The sequence below is a fragment of the Branchiostoma floridae genome, chromosome 18 (genome assembly GCF_000003815.2).
Source record: "Branchiostoma floridae strain S238N-H82 chromosome 18, Bfl_VNyyK, whole genome shotgun sequence".
Taxonomy (NCBI): Eukaryota; Metazoa; Chordata; class Leptocardii; order Amphioxiformes; family Branchiostomatidae; genus Branchiostoma; species Branchiostoma floridae.
In genome coordinates this window covers 8,774,001-8,789,221 of record NC_049996.1, presented here as the reverse complement: position 1 = coordinate 8,789,221, position 15,221 = coordinate 8,774,001, and the positions used below count along the sequence as shown (strand labels likewise).

General features: G+C 44.8%; 1 protein-coding gene across 1 annotated transcript; it reads left to right on the top strand.

Moving 5' to 3' along the window:
* Positions 1-3,153: 3,153 nt before the first annotated feature.
* LOC118405857 (protein Wnt-1-like) lies at positions 3,154-12,282 on the top strand. Its single transcript, XM_035805664.1, has 4 exons — positions 3,154-3,848; positions 4,858-5,138; positions 8,114-8,382; positions 10,882-12,282. Exons 1-4 carry the CDS (start codon positions 3,757-3,759, stop codon positions 11,368-11,370), a joined length of 1,131 nt encoding a protein of 376 aa, XP_035661557.1. The 5' UTR covers positions 3,154-3,756; the 3' UTR covers positions 11,371-12,282.
* Positions 12,283-15,221: the final 2,939 nt, after the last annotated feature.

Below are 15,221 nucleotides of genomic sequence, written 5' to 3'. Positions count from 1 at the left end.
CGCTACAAGAAGGCTGTGAAGGAGGCTAGCTAGTCCAGTGATGTTGCTGTAATGTGTGCGCTGGCGCTAGGCGGCGGAGTAATACAAATACTTAGCTGGAAAACATTTCAACCTTTTCACGCACAATGAACAGCGCTAGCCTCGCTCAGACCAAGGAGGTTAAAAATCGTTGTTTAGACTCATTATGTTGTTGGAAAAAACACTAGGAATTGGCCAAAAATGGCGGATCTTCTGAAGAAGATTATTTGGCTTATGTGTTGCCCATTTGTAAACTCGATGGTCGGGTTACTCGGGTAACTACAGTACTCTAGCAAATCATTCTCTTCGTCATACTAGTATCAAAACTCCTTGGTCATATCAAGTTGTCTGGTAGAGACAAACTAGTTGTCTGAAAGAGAGCAGTGTATCGTACATTTTGGGCCCTTTTTTACTACGTATCTATCTACGTACGGCTTGTAACGATACCGCAGCGAAACTAGAATGTTTGATAATGACACATCTCTTTTGTCTGTGATATTAAAAATATCCAGTTTTAGCAAGGCTCTGATGAAAGGTTTTAGGTTCCAATTGCTGTGGGAAGTTAGGGCGGCTGTACTGTTTAGTATGAACGAGGAAAGAAACCTTTGGTATGAAACGTGTAACCAAGGAGCTTTTGGTGTAACCTCAAGTAAAATATCCGTGCCATTTGTGTAACTGTCTCGCTACGGCACAACGGCACATGTTTTTTTTTAAACTTATAAGCACACCGGGTCATAACAGCCTAATTTTTCGATAAGTGTGCTGGATTCTTTAACGTGTAGGTTTGACGTTTGAGGCTTACGCAATGGCTCCCACATACACGGGGCCGCTGGCTTTACTTCACCATCCGAAAGGACGGGTGCAATCCCTTACGTCTTGTTTGGTATACCTCCTTGGTATACTGGAGGAGAAACTTTAGTCTTGTCTGTCATGTGCGGCGACTTTTTCGACCTTTTGATGTAATTGTGACCGAAAATCAAATGCTATTATCTGAATAGAGACGAAGTTGAATTGTCTTGTATTTCTTCCGAGTGTCTTTGTTGTCCACTTGACGCTGTTTACCGTACTCGAGATAAACAAGTCGGACGGGTCGGCGCTTTGGTGGTTGTCCGCACGCGCATGGCTGAGTGGCGCACTCAATGAGAAGACAGTTTTCAGGCAAATAGCTTCATTACGTGATCAGGTTGAACTCTTTTCAAAGGTAACCGAAACTTCTGAAGGGTAAGGAATGCTGTACAACAATACACTTTTCGATAGTGGCACAGTAAAAAAGAACGACTGCTAGTGATTTATATTAGAAGATGAAAGAATACGCATATCAACTTGCAAATAGCTTCATCAGATGATGAAGTTTGTACTCTTTTCAAAGGTAACCGAAACTTCTGAAGGAGAAGAATGCTGTACAACAATACACCTTACGATAGTGGCACAATAAGAACCAAAGGCTGAAAATGCTAGTGATGTTTATTAGAAGATGAATAAATGACGTATATCAATTTGTACAAAAGGCGAAGAACAATTCACTGTCTCGTCGACATGCTAATTAGCGCGGAATTCGGACAATTTCAACATATTTTTTGGGGCCACCTCGGACCCAGCGGCGTTGTGTTGTTTTAACCAAGAGATCAGAGAAGCAGATACCTGCCGATGATCTTCTTAGCGACCAATAAAACACATGTGATGCGAAGATTATCTCGGATAATCTCTGATCGTCGATGGGCGTGCGGGAAATACAAGCCACGAGCTGGTTCAAACTGGAGGGGAGGTAGCCGTCGCTATGGTTACGCAGACGATAGCCGCTCGTCCGAAAAGAAATAATTACAAGTTGTCAGGAAGAAGTATGCATTGAAAGAGCGCCTTCTGTCAGTGTGATTTCAGAAGTGGCTTACCGAGAAATACAAGTCAGAGTCGCGCAGTTTGTGCATTTCCTTGGTGTCTTTCTTCAAGGACGTTATATGCTTTCTTGGAAAAGTTTCTCACGCCTTGAGATGTGTATTCAGACGGCTGACTGACTCATAAGGAATTTGGCGTTCATCACACTTTTTTGTCATGGATGGTCAGTAAGAATTCCTGGGAAAATGACGCACATCTCTCGAGGTGGTAGTAGAAAACAATTCTTGTCCCGTTTGACAGCAGGGTAAGAAACGGCGGTGGCACGGAGGCGCCCCGCAGAGGGGGAGGGCATGCCGCCCGGGTGGGCAGAGTAACCGTCGCCACCCCGTACAACAAATGATCTCCGTAAATCTCGCCACAACTACCGCAACACTTCACACCCGTATATCAAGTGCCCCCATTGTCGCCACTAGCTTATCGTACACTATATCATTTCCTAATAGAGGCTTATGACGGCACTTGAAGCATGTCTCTTTTTAGTAAACTAACACATATGGATACAGTGTTCTTGAAGAAACGTGAAGCTTGGCACATCTATTGTGTCCAGTATGTTCTTGTTTCATTTCTCCGACGCAATTGACTGTAAGAGAAAAGTTTTAATTGTGTTATCTGTTGATAAATCTAAGAAGAGTCATAAATGAGAACAAGGAACGGATATGTTGATTCGATTTCGCGAAAGATTTCGCTTTTTTTTTTAATTAGCCAAACTTTTAACATTACTAGTACTATCTTTGATACCGACAAGAAAGATGTGGTCCAATTTTGTCTGTATTATGTATGTAATTTTGTACGAGATTGTTCTGTGACAGAAACGTCATGACATGTTAGCCACTTCCCTCGCCTTCAACTCTTGAACCCTGCAGCCTCTGCTAAACGGTCGTCTCATTATAATTAGATCGTCTTTTACACAATTAGATGGGGGGGGGGGGGCATATTGGAAGAAAAGGGTCAGATATTCCGCGCCAGTGGCTCGACTAAACGCGGGGAGTTGTGAGTCTGCTGGTCTCCGCGGCCTCTGTGTCGACGAGGTCCCTAAATTGTATGTAATTGATTGTAGTGCGACCAAAAGACAGAGTGTAATTGATGCGAAAATTGTCACAATTTGACGAATGATCTGGGCAATTATCTGGCAGGCAGGCCTCCCCAGACAAGTCGCTGTGTCGCCGTGCCGTGTCATGGCCCCAGGCGTCCCGACCGGCCCACCAGGTCTTTATTTGAAAGTTGCTTGTTGTAGTAATTCATATACATTCTGCGTAAGCATTAACCAATTAGCAATCGGGGGTTGCCAGTATTTCGCGGGCGAACAATAGCGTGCAACGTTCGCGCCAAGTTGTTTGTCAGCGCCTTGAAAGTGCCGGTGTGTTGTGACACTCGCGTAAATTGGGGAACAATAGGGACAAAAATTTCGCGCGCTGCTTTGATATGCGCATAGTCCGGGCGACAAGTCTACCTGGCGTACGACTACAAGAGTCGGCGGAGGCGTTGGGTTAGTCATTCAGTCGTCAGACCTTGTGGAAGACGCACCTCTCAACTTAGTCGCTCTCCTCGCTCTCGTAACGTTCTAGTTTTACCTACGGACTACCGTCGCCTATCAGTGTCAGATCGAACTTGCCGACGGGTGTGATCAGTGATCATCCCGCCCTACACGCGGATACAACAGAACACCGGGTGGTTGGACCAGCCAGCGGCGGACGTACGTGCCTTCACTACCGACGACTCCCGGCCTGTCTGTCGGTTACCCTGTCCTTCCAAGGCGCCGCGGAAACACGACCCTCGGCACTTCAGGGCCCTCACGCCGAATCGATCGACATCCTTGTGATCGCGCTGCATCTCGAGTGGCATACTATGAAGTTAGTGTGCACCTTCTGGGCGGTGGTTCTCCTCTTCCTGGCCGTGGTGCCCGTGGAGAGAGTGCATGCTGTGATCGGGCGATGGTGGTAAGTACCTCCCGTAGTTGTTCCCCTCCCTTCGGGGCGGTGTTTCCCCTCCCCCCTCTCACCCCCACGCAGGACGGGGGCCCGTACACACTTGTACCGTCCTCTGCCTGCCATGTCGCCAGCTCCGCTCGTACAAAACAAATCGAACGTACTCTCCCAATGACGTGTAGTTTACTAACGTGTCCGGTTCGTCTCGTAACTTTCCCACCATCATATCATTTCGTCACATCGTGTGGTTCCGGATACACTGTTACAGGTAGTTCTTGCTGTGGGAACACAAGTCGTTTATTTCAGTATTTTCTTTCGTTCCGTTTACCATAGCATTTCATTGATCGCACAAGAAAATGATTTCCATCGCCGCCGTTGCTAGGGTAGCTATCCTGTCTGGGCGAGAATTCGGGACTTTTTTTCTCTTTTCCAAGATGTTGTGAGCAAGCTTCAGTTGATCTTATCGATCTAAAAACAGTTCATCCGATACGAAAATTATCACCAAGCTTTCCCAAACCACATTTTTTGGGGTCTATTTGTGAGTCTAAAAAAATCCAGACATCTTGATACTACTCTTTTACCCAACAATTATAGACAAGACACAGATCGCCCTCCCCCAAGCAGCAGGGGGTTATAATTATGGTTACGTATTGCCGCAGAACACAACTTTCTCTGGATGTTTTAAACTACAGTTAGTATTTCCTGGTGGTCCTATAGTTCTGTAGATTTTCTAAGTATTACCTTAGGAACTGCGCTGACTTGGAAGTAATGCTGTGCCATAAGTTCACGCCTGTATAGGCGAAGCATTACACATGGATAAATCTGGCACTGTTTGTTTTTCAGATGGTATAGCGGCAATGACGCCGCCTAATGCGCTTAAAATTATGGTTTCTACGATTATGTATATCGAGTCGAGAGTTGTATTGAGAAACCAAGTTAAAGTTGTTTGTTATGCTCGTTGTGCAATATGTATATGTAGTATCGACATTTATTTATAAGAAATGTTGTATTTCTGTTTTAGGGGCATCGCTAGCACTGTAGCAGTGCAGGAGCATGCTAACATGGTTCCCGGTGTGGCGAGGAAGCCAGGTTCTACCATCATGCTGGATCCCAAGAAGCACCCACTGAACAAGAAGCAGCGGCGACTGGTGCGACGGAACCCGGGGACGCTGGAGAGCATCGGGACCGGGGCCATGCTGGCCATCAAGGAGTGCCAGCATCAGTTCTCCAACCGGCGATGGAACTGTCCCGTCAACACCAACGACCACGTCAACTCCGTCTTCGGGAACATCCTCAAGCGCGGTAGGTTCTCCGAATTATTGTCCCACGTTTCGTAACAATTGTTCTCGGGTTTTCTATGCGCTTGTTTTGTGGCGGATCTTTAGAAAATGGCTCTCACGGGAACAGGTCGTAGGACCCTCTATTTTGGATATCCCCTTATCTATGTCCTTTGTGTAATTCGTGGAAGCAGGGCACGACTGCAAACTTGTGAGTGTCGACGGTGTGTTGTTCTGTGGGACTATGTGGCGGCAAGCTGGCCCGCTAACAACGTCAGAATTAGGGGGATCAGAAAGTTGAATACAGCATGCTCGCTTTCAGTCTTTGGTTCGGTATTAACTCAAATGACGGTTTGTGAAGGTTCTTTTCTCTGGTTCCCTATCTGACACGTCGCGCTCTCCCCGTTCGGTGCGACTCCAACAAAGCCCTGTCATTCATAGAACCGCTAAATTGTGATAACTGCGTGAAATCCCTTCCAAGGATCTCCCTTTATGTGTTTGTGTACAAACCAGCGAAAGCGTAACCCACAGTAAGCCCGACTCAACCCGAGTAAACCCGAATAAAACTCCGGGGTTTGTCGGCTTACGAGCTCGCCCGACCGAATCAGATGGTCCCCTGTCCAACCACCCGTGTGTTATGAAAACAAACTCGTCATCATTAGGCTTTTCGAACCAGGTTCCATTCTATCCCGCTTTCACTCGTAAAATACGATAAATCAAGAACCACGGAAAAACAACCCTTGCAACTTTAACCTGATTTGGCGCGAAATTGGCACGTAGAAAGTGGTGTGATAGTCAGAGTTCTCATTTCTCATATTGGGTGTTTGTTTCTGTATCCGGATGGGGTCCGTACAGTGTGTTATGATATGTTATGTTTACAAACATGTGGAGGGATAGTTGAGACATATTCCCACCGTGACCGTGGTATTGTTCTTGTTTATATATTTATCTAAATTGTAGTATAACAGTTCTAGAATAGGCTTAGGAACGAACGCTTTGGACATTGTAGTCGACAGACAATTCTTGATAGTGATTTTTTTATGAAACCTAGAATTGACCTTAGAAATTATTTTTGAAAATTGAGTTCCCACGTAAGCCACTTCGTCGCTCTGTACACACAGAGGTAAGCCGCAATGGAGTCAAAGTAAACCGACACTTTCATGTAAATCAGGCAACTCGCGCATAGACTTACCCACTCCAAACAGTGCATTATTCTGTAATCCAGGGTTCGGACGCTAACAATGAAACTACGGCGGTATGCGTTTCACCTTCTCCTGAGAAATGCCAAATTAATCAATTAAACGCTACTGAAACTCTTTTGTTTTTCAAATTTCCCGTGCGGAGGTGGCTGTTGTTCCGTCGTATGTATTGATTGAGACCGGGTCTCTTCTAAGGCGGCTCCATTTTGAAGGTCCCAGGGTTTTTGTGTTGTCCAGTTCCCACCGATTCTCTGTTTGTTCGCGCAATTAGAGCTGCGAAAAGTGTTCTGCGAAAAGAGCTCCGTAATTGACACGAGGAACTGGGAAGAAACGTGAGCGCATGCGTAGACCCACAACAAACTCAGTCAACGATTTTTTCGAGGGGAGGGGGGTACGTTTAGAAAAATATCATCATCTGAGGAAAAATGTGAAAATTTTTTCAGACAGACACACACCTGGGTGAAGCGACGTCTGATTTTTGCCGACGAAATGCCATCGCGGTGAGGTTGGCTTGCCCTCGGGGGAAGGGACCTCCCTCGCCGAAAATAAAGACACATAATCATGGGGTAGAAAAGCCGACCTGGACTATCTCAGACTCGTAAATTTGACCCTGGTTCTCCTCTACTTTCCCACCTGTGCAACCTCGGGGGTTGTTACCCCACTTCTGGACCATACCAATTCACGCAAAATAGTATCCGATTCGTGCACAGAACAATGTAATGACGGTAGTGCAAATATTACTAGCATTTACTTTAATATTTCAAGATTTATTTTGTTGTTGATTTTTTTCAAAAGCCACTACACGTGCAAAAATTTCTTGCCTCAGCCTTGATCAATACAATAGCGACGATAGTCATTTGTACGGAACAGTTTGGTTGTTTGTCCGTCACGGCGGAGGGAATCAGGGAACTGTGATATTTGTGGGATTATCCTCAGAATGGATGAAAAGGCCGGAACTTTTCTACCGCCCCTCGGGGCCCGAAATATCACTGCCCGGCGCTCGGAAACAACAGCTTCCGTCCCCGCCAGCACTGTCCCGGGGAAGGCGAGGAGACGGGTTTTGTCAGCGCATCAAAGTTGTCATTTCTCTGTCATTCCAAACGTGCAAAACAATAGAGACAACTATGGCAGAATCGTGGGCCTTGCGTCTCGGGTTCGGCAATTTGCGCGCTTTAGAAATCCCATGGTCGGCTTTATGTTGATGTGTTTCCGCTAGGAGCTTAGAGATTTCCGTAGCTTTGACTTTACTCTTGATTTATTACTACCACGTGCCTTAGATACAGTAAACCAAGGAAAAACATTCAGCCCAGCAATTTTCATGATATCCGCCACATCTCAAGTATTCACCAATATATGTCTATCTCTAATAACACCCATACATTTTTATTGGATGCAATGCCCAACAGGTGTAATACGGGACACGTGATTGATGTAACTGTCAACATCTTCTTAAATAAACTCCTTAAGTAAATATGTTCTTGCATTACAATGACAAGGACACACAGACGACAACTTAACACCCGCAAGAATGACAAGACACCTCCGACTACAATAAGACGTCTTGGCCTTTGTTATTCCTTTTTGTACTTCACAACCTACTCCTTGGGGAAGTCTGGGAACTTTCTCGCTTTCTTTCTTGAGATGTGCTAATTGCGAGTGTTAAGTAATCTTTCAATTAGCTAAGTAATTATTGTTGACGTCATCACTTTTACACCTCTTCGTTCTCACGCTCGTTTTATTGCCTCGTTGGTATTGTAAAAAAAGCAGAAAATTTGAACATTTTTTATTTATTTTTTTCTAGGATGTAGAGAAACGGCTTTCATCTACGCTGTGATGTCGGCTGCCGTCGCTCACGAAGTCGGCCGAAACTGCGCCGAGGGCACGATCGAGACCTGCTCGTGCGACTACCGAAGCAAGGGCCCTGCCGGTGAGGACTGGGAGTGGGGAGGCTGCTCCGACAACGTGGAGTTCGGCAAGCAGTTCGCCAAGCAGTTCGTGGATGCTGGGGAGAAGACGAAAGACTCCGTCCGCTACCTGGTCAACATGCACAACAACGAGGCAGGCAGGGTGGTAAGTCGCCATTTTTTCTTTCTACCTATCCCATCATGCATTCTTAACGAACAAATTTCAAACTATAGCGTGATTACCACTGTCTGCGAGCAAAAGGGTGAATTAAATGCAAGACGGGTTGAAGAGATGGGTGGTCCTACCCATCACATGTCAGTGACAGAGTAAGAGGCGGGTTTCCGTCCTCGTGAGTTTGTGGTCATTATTGACCATGTAGTGGTTATTAAACAAGGACGGCGTAAACACAGGGCCGTGCTCTTGCCATAACAAACTCGCGTGGGTTGACGTTTACCGCGGATGTCCCGTCCAAACAAACAGAAAATTTCCGCTTTTCTTTCTAGAGGTGTTTTAGAAACAAGCAAACCCATGGCGGCAATAAATTTTAGGTCACCACACCATTCAGTTGATGCAAACAAACATGGTCGGTTTTATAGCGTTGACGACTTTTCAGAAACGAGGCGGCACGCTCAATTTTTTTTCACTCCATTAACAGCAAATTGTAATGTGAAAATAATTTGTATATATGTCAGTGTGTACGCGTTACCAAAATACAAACATACGTGATGATGATTAGGACCAACACGGTGTGCGTAACCGTGCCACCGTACAGCACTAACCATCACAATTCCCCCCTACCGGCCTGTAATTACCTCACCTTTGAAGGCATACTTAGCTGGTGCAGTATAGATGGTTAGATGCACTGTTTTGGGATAACCACCGGCCGTGCGCTCCCCTTATTATAGTGTTCCAAGCATTCCTCCGCGTCAAAGTCAGTTTCCCCGGGAGCCCACCAATCGTAGCCCGCCGTCCAGATGTCTACTAGCCCGGCCATGGCCTCCTAACTATCGGTCGACTTCATTGAAGTCAGGCAAAAATGTGTCCCTTATCTTTATCTATAAAGAACAATGTAGTCTTGCGTTTATGTACTCCTCGATTCCATCTCTTAAAGATTACAATCTAAAAAGTCGATTGGCTAAGTTTTCCCACTAAAATAAAATCCTTAAAGAGTTACACATCAACCATGCAAATTTCTGCATTGCTACCATTCTTCTGCTAAAAAAAGACGATATCTATCTTAGCGTTTCGAGCTCCGAGCTATGATATGAGAATCAACATTGTGGCATCGAGTTACCCATTTCGTGTATCTTAGCACATCCGGACAGGCACTTAACACTCTGTATCAACTATCTACTTCAGTAAAGGGTACACCTGTAGGCGTGACATTTTTTGTCTTTCTTCAATAGGTAGATAACGCAGATAACATTGGGGATAAAACCTCCCCAGTGAAGCACGTGCCGCTGCGATTAAGACAGATATCGTGATACAATAAGTCGGAGATGTCCCACGTTTAGTTTTACGTGTAAGCCATGACAGGTGTGTCATAAACCATGATCCCTCGCGGCTCAGGCGGTTTGTTTGATGTCCCGAAGATTACAGTCATCGCAATTTTCCACTGGTTTTCTTTACTAGCCGTCACACAGGTCGCGGCCTGACGTAACAGTAAAATGCAGCATGCCCCCGCCATCTTTCTTGACACCTGGTTTTCTCTGTTTCCACCTCCCTGAGTCCTAATGACCAGTAATTGTGGGTAATGACGCGTATTAATGATACATAAGTACATTCGCCTCGGGTGCGTAAACTGGCACATTGTATCACCCCCATCGTCACCGCATCTAAATAAACAACCATTCCTTCGGTACATAGCTCCAACCAGCGACCACACAAGTTACCTGTTCGCATCAGTTCACGTGTTCCAAGTCTCGCTGTTCGAGCACTACGAGAAATGTTCGCAAAAGAGAACGACCATAAATCGTGTGCTGGGTGTATAATCTCGGAGCGTTGACTCGAAGTGACCTTTCGTTTGTCAGCTGATCTTGGGTGGACCCTAGCTGCCATTTTTGTTGACTAGATGATCCGGGATACCTCGAGTCGGGACATCGCCTTTTCTAAAACCCAAATACCTGCGAACTAGAATGTCAATTCTTAACTCCCTGCTTAAAATGGATGAAAAAAGATCGATCTTATCAATCTATGAGGAATTCTTGAGGCTTATGGGTGCTATTAAGAGCCCTACGCTGTCTTTAAGGGTATTCTTCGGTGACCCCCGGTTCACCTCTCTAATCACAAAATTGAGTATCATCTGTCTCGCTCGTCTTGCCTTTGATTCACCCTAAATCGCAGGATTCCTTTCTCAAACGGAAAGATGACCTCGGACATTCTTCTTACAATGGGTCGAAATTACAAACGATAGATTCGGCCAGTATTTCTGGGACATTTGTGTGGTTTGCTGCAATGTCCCGGATGGAGAACACATTAGGAGTAATCAAGGCGTCTCAATATTGCTAACGTTGTGCATTTAGGCATTGTTAGCTCAAAGGCAGATTCCAGTTGCTTATTGCCACGAGTGTGCTGGAAACCTTTTTCGCACATTTTTTTGTCATTCCTGTTGATTTCTGCAAGATGACATTGACTGACGTGCTTTCTTTTTTCTGAATGTTTCAGGCTGTAGCTGAAAACCTGCGCAGAGAGTGCAAGTGCCACGGCATGTCGGGGTCCTGCACGCTGAAGACCTGCTGGATGCGCCTCCCCAACTTCCGAGACGTCGGCGACAGCTTGAAGGAGAAGTTCGACGGCGCCTCCAAGGTCGCGGTCCCCGACATCGGCAACAACCGGGGCTCCAGGGCGAAAGTCACCGGGCTCGTCCCCAAGAACTCCCGCCACAAGTTCCCCACAGACAACGACCTGGTCTACCACGAGAGATCGCCCAACTTCTGCCGTAACAACCCACGGCTCGGCTTCGAGGGGACGAGAGGGAGAGAGTGCAACGTGACGTCACGCGGACTGGACGGCTGCGACCTGTTGTGTTGCGGGAGGGGGTACGCGACGAGACAAGAGGTGACGAAGGAGAGGTGTAACTGCACGTTCCAGTGGTGCTGCCAGGTCAAGTGCGAGGAGTGCGTCAGAACGAAGACCATCCACACGTGCTTGTAGTAGGACTCGCTTCTGTCTTCCGTAGTAAGCGTAGTCCTTCAAAGGACAGAAACGGACTAAGATTCCAAGACCACGGCAAACGTGCCACCCAAGTCTCTGCACTTCTCTGTAAAATCAGAGATGCAACGGATGGGCAGACGACACAACGTACGCGTGTACACGAAGGAGTGCGTTCCGTCTTGTAGCTTTTTGTCATCATCCACACTGGCCCGATATCAATACATAGCTCTGCAGGGAACAGACGATTTTGTACATATTTTACTATTTATGAATCTATATTTATATATAAATGTGGAGAAAAGATCTTACATTATTTATTGCTGCAAAGGCATCCTCCTCTGTGCTTTTTATCGACCCGACTAGATGACTCAACTAGCATACCTGACTTGGCTAGATTCTTTGAAATGTTTAGACATTGACAGTTATGGATGTGTTTCTTTACTTTAACCCGATGGTTTTAAGATATTGTCGTACGAAGATTAGTAGAGAATGTAGAAGTGTAGTATTTGACTAGAGTTTGTGTTCTTATGATGTGACCCGACGTAAGTCTAGGGCGGGACCCTACGACAGACAGTTATACACTTTGACCTTTGACGTAATAAAGTACGTCACAGGCAACGCACTGTGCCAGATTTTATGACGCTCTCGCTAGTAACCGTTTGATAGAAATCGTTTTAACATTACCATGTTCAGTATGTATAAAGTTTCACTTTATTCCCAGAGGATGGGGTTAGGTTGTGTGCGAGACAGAAAAGATGACATGTGAATATCAAATGTGGAAAAATATTATTGTGCAATAATGCTGTGTCTTCCCTGCACTTTTCACTGATGAAAATATCCTATTGGCAAGGTCTGTGTAAAGATATCTCTGCTGCACTTCGACTGTTCATGAATACAATGTTTTTTATAAGATCTCGGTCTCTGTTGTTTCTTACTTCGGGGTGTCTTCGTAGAGGGTTTATGTAAGGGGGCTTCTTCTTAACACATTGCGAGCTTAACGCGTAGATAACGAATAATGGTTTAAGTCAGTGACAGAATTAGTCCGTAAAGAACCAGCATTAGCTAAGTTTACAGCAAAAGGTCTATGATATTCGCGCCTTCACAAGAAAACTCGCTAAAAATCCCTTTCCCGACATAGAGAACCTTAGCAAATATTAAAACTCCAGAATTAGCTACCCCCCTCTCCCTAATGAAAAAAAAACTTCTCCCGATGTCTGCGAAGAGAGCGGCTCGAAGGTCAGGCTCAAAGTGTATTCGGCATAGCCATAAACCCACCATAGGTTGTTTCCGAAGAGCAAACGTTAGAACGTACGTATAATGGGTTTCCTCCCGGCCCACGTAACATTGCCCACATTGGCTTACTCATCACATTTTCTGTATATCTGTAAACGTTGATTTGTACAATCATGAGTAATTCTTCACACACACAAAAACGAGACATTCTCTGAGCTCAGTAATCATGTGAGGGCCGTTAAGAAAAAAGTTACTTGTAGTGCCAGTGCAAATTTAGAACAATGTCAAAACTGTCCGTTTGAAAGCATTCAACGTCGTATCAGATTAGCTTGAAAGTCTGCCATACGCACGCAACTCTGAGTCAGTGCACGTAGTGCACGTAACTCTGAATCATTTTCTTAAATCTCCAAGTAAATTTGTACAAACACGAGTGATTCTTAACAAAAGGCCGAAAGATCTGCTTTGAATTTCTAAGCTATGCAATGGACTGTTGCGAGAACTGTGAGAGTTCTAATGTCAGGACTGTCCTTTTGGAAGCACCTTAAGTCATGTCATTGGTTTTGAACGTCTCGTGCTCTGAGTCAGGGGATCATCTTCAGTACAAACTAGCACGCTAAATATTGTGCGCATTGTTCGGCGTAAGTCTGATAGCGTCATCCAAATGCACTTTTCTTGTAACGTGTGCCTTGAATCACTCCACACATATTCTTAAATCTCCAAAAACATTTGCACAAACACGAGCGATTCCAGTCTGGCGATTCTTCACAAAAGGCTGAGAGATCTGTGTGATTTTCATTGCTACGCAACTGGTAGAGCTTTCGGCTCGGAATCTATGGGTCCTGAGTTCGATTCCCACTGTGTCCCCGACGTTGTGCCCTTGGGAAAGGCACTTTACACGGCTTTCCTTCTGTCTGTACCGTGTATGTGGCATTGTTAATATAAGTTACAAAACTTGAGTGCAGTGCCACATAGTCCTCGTCTGTCCAAAAGCAAATAGAAAAAAAAATGGACTGTTACAAACAGACTCGCTCTATGTGCAAGATCTAATGTCAAGACTGTCCTTTTGAAAAAGTCACATCATCAGCTTTGAACGCCTCGTTCCCTGAGTCAGGCGAATCATCTTAAGTAAAGATAGCACGTTATTGTGCGCATTGTCTAATAGCGTCACAAAACGCACTTTTCTTGTAACGAATCTTGAATCACTCCACACATTTTCTTAAATCTCCCAGTAAATTTGCCCAAACACGAGTGATTCTTCACAAAAGGTTGAAAGATCTGCTTTGATTTTCTACGCCATGCAGTGTTATGAATAGACCAAGGACGTCCTTGAATAGACGTACTTGCTGTGCAAGTTCTACCGCCAAAACTGTCCCTTTGAAAGCATCTTAAGTCATATCATTGGCTTTGAACGGCTCGTGACCATGGGTCGAGGGAATCATCTTCAGTACATAGCACTTCATTGTGCGCATTGTTAGGCGTATGTCTGGTAGCATAAGTGTACTGTTCTATACAACGTATCCTTTAACTCGCTTAAATAACGGTTAAATCTCCCAGCAAATTTGTAACAGTACAAACATGAGTGATTCTTCACAAAGGCTGAAAGACATGCTTACATTTTCTATGCAACGCAATGTACTGGTACTAATAGACGTGCTCATTGTAGCTGTAGAAGTTCTAACTATTAATGTCAAGACCGACCGTCTTTTTGAAAGTATCTTAAGTCACATCATCAGCTTTGAACTCCTCGTGAGCATGGGTCAAGGGAATTTTCAGGATATGTAGCACGTTATTGTGCGCATTGTTCGGCGTATGTCGGTTGGCATAAGTGTACTTTTCTATGCAACGTATCCATTGACTCACTTAAATGATGTTAAATCTCCCAGTAAATTTGTAACTTTAATTTACAAACATGAGATGAGTGATTCTTCACAAGATGCCGAAAGATCTGCTTAGAAGTTCAATGCAACGCACTGGTACGAATAGACGTTCTCACTGTAGCTGTGAAAGTTGTAACTATCAATGTCAAGACCGTCCTTTAGAAAACATCATTAGCTTTGAACGCTTCGTGACCCTGGGGTAGGGGAATCATCCTCAGTAAAAATAGCAGGTTATTGTGCGCATTGTTCGGCGTAAGTCTGGTAGCGTCAGTGAGTGCACTTTTATGTACAACGTATCCATTGACTCACTTAAATCTCCCAGTAAATTTGTAATTTTAAAAATAGTTAACATGGGATGAGTGATTCTTCACAGTCAAAAGGCCGAAAGATCTGCTTTGATATTCTATGGGACACAGTGGACTGTTGCGAATAGACTCGCTCTCTGTACAAGTTCTAACCATTAATGTCAAGACTGTCCTTTTTAGAGCGTCTTAAGTCATATCATCAGCTTTGAACGCCTCGTGCGCCTGAGTCAAGGGAATCATCTTCAGTAGAAATAGCACGTTATTGTGCGCATTGTCCGGTGTTAAGTCTAAATGCGTCATTTGACTTTCTGTGTAATATATCAATTGCCTGACTCAAATCTCCCAGTAAATTTGTAACTTTACAAACTTGAGTGATTCTTTACAAAAGTCCCAAAGATCTGCTTTGATATTCTATGCGACGCAGTGGACTGTTGCG

Bases quoted from the DNA above. Each gene is read 5' to 3' on its own strand.
- LOC118405857 (XM_035805664.1), top strand. From the start codon at position 3,757: ATGAAGTTAGTGTGCACCTTCTGGGCGGTGGTTCTCCTCTTCCTGGCC. The intron at 3,849-4,857 runs GTAAGTACCTCC...TTTCTGTTTTAG, and splicing joins GCTGTGATCGGGCGATGGTG to GGGCATCGCTAGCACTGTAG. The intron at 8,383-10,881 runs GTAAGTCGCCAT...TGAATGTTTCAG, and splicing joins ACAACGAGGCAGGCAGGGTG to GCTGTAGCTGAAAACCTGCG.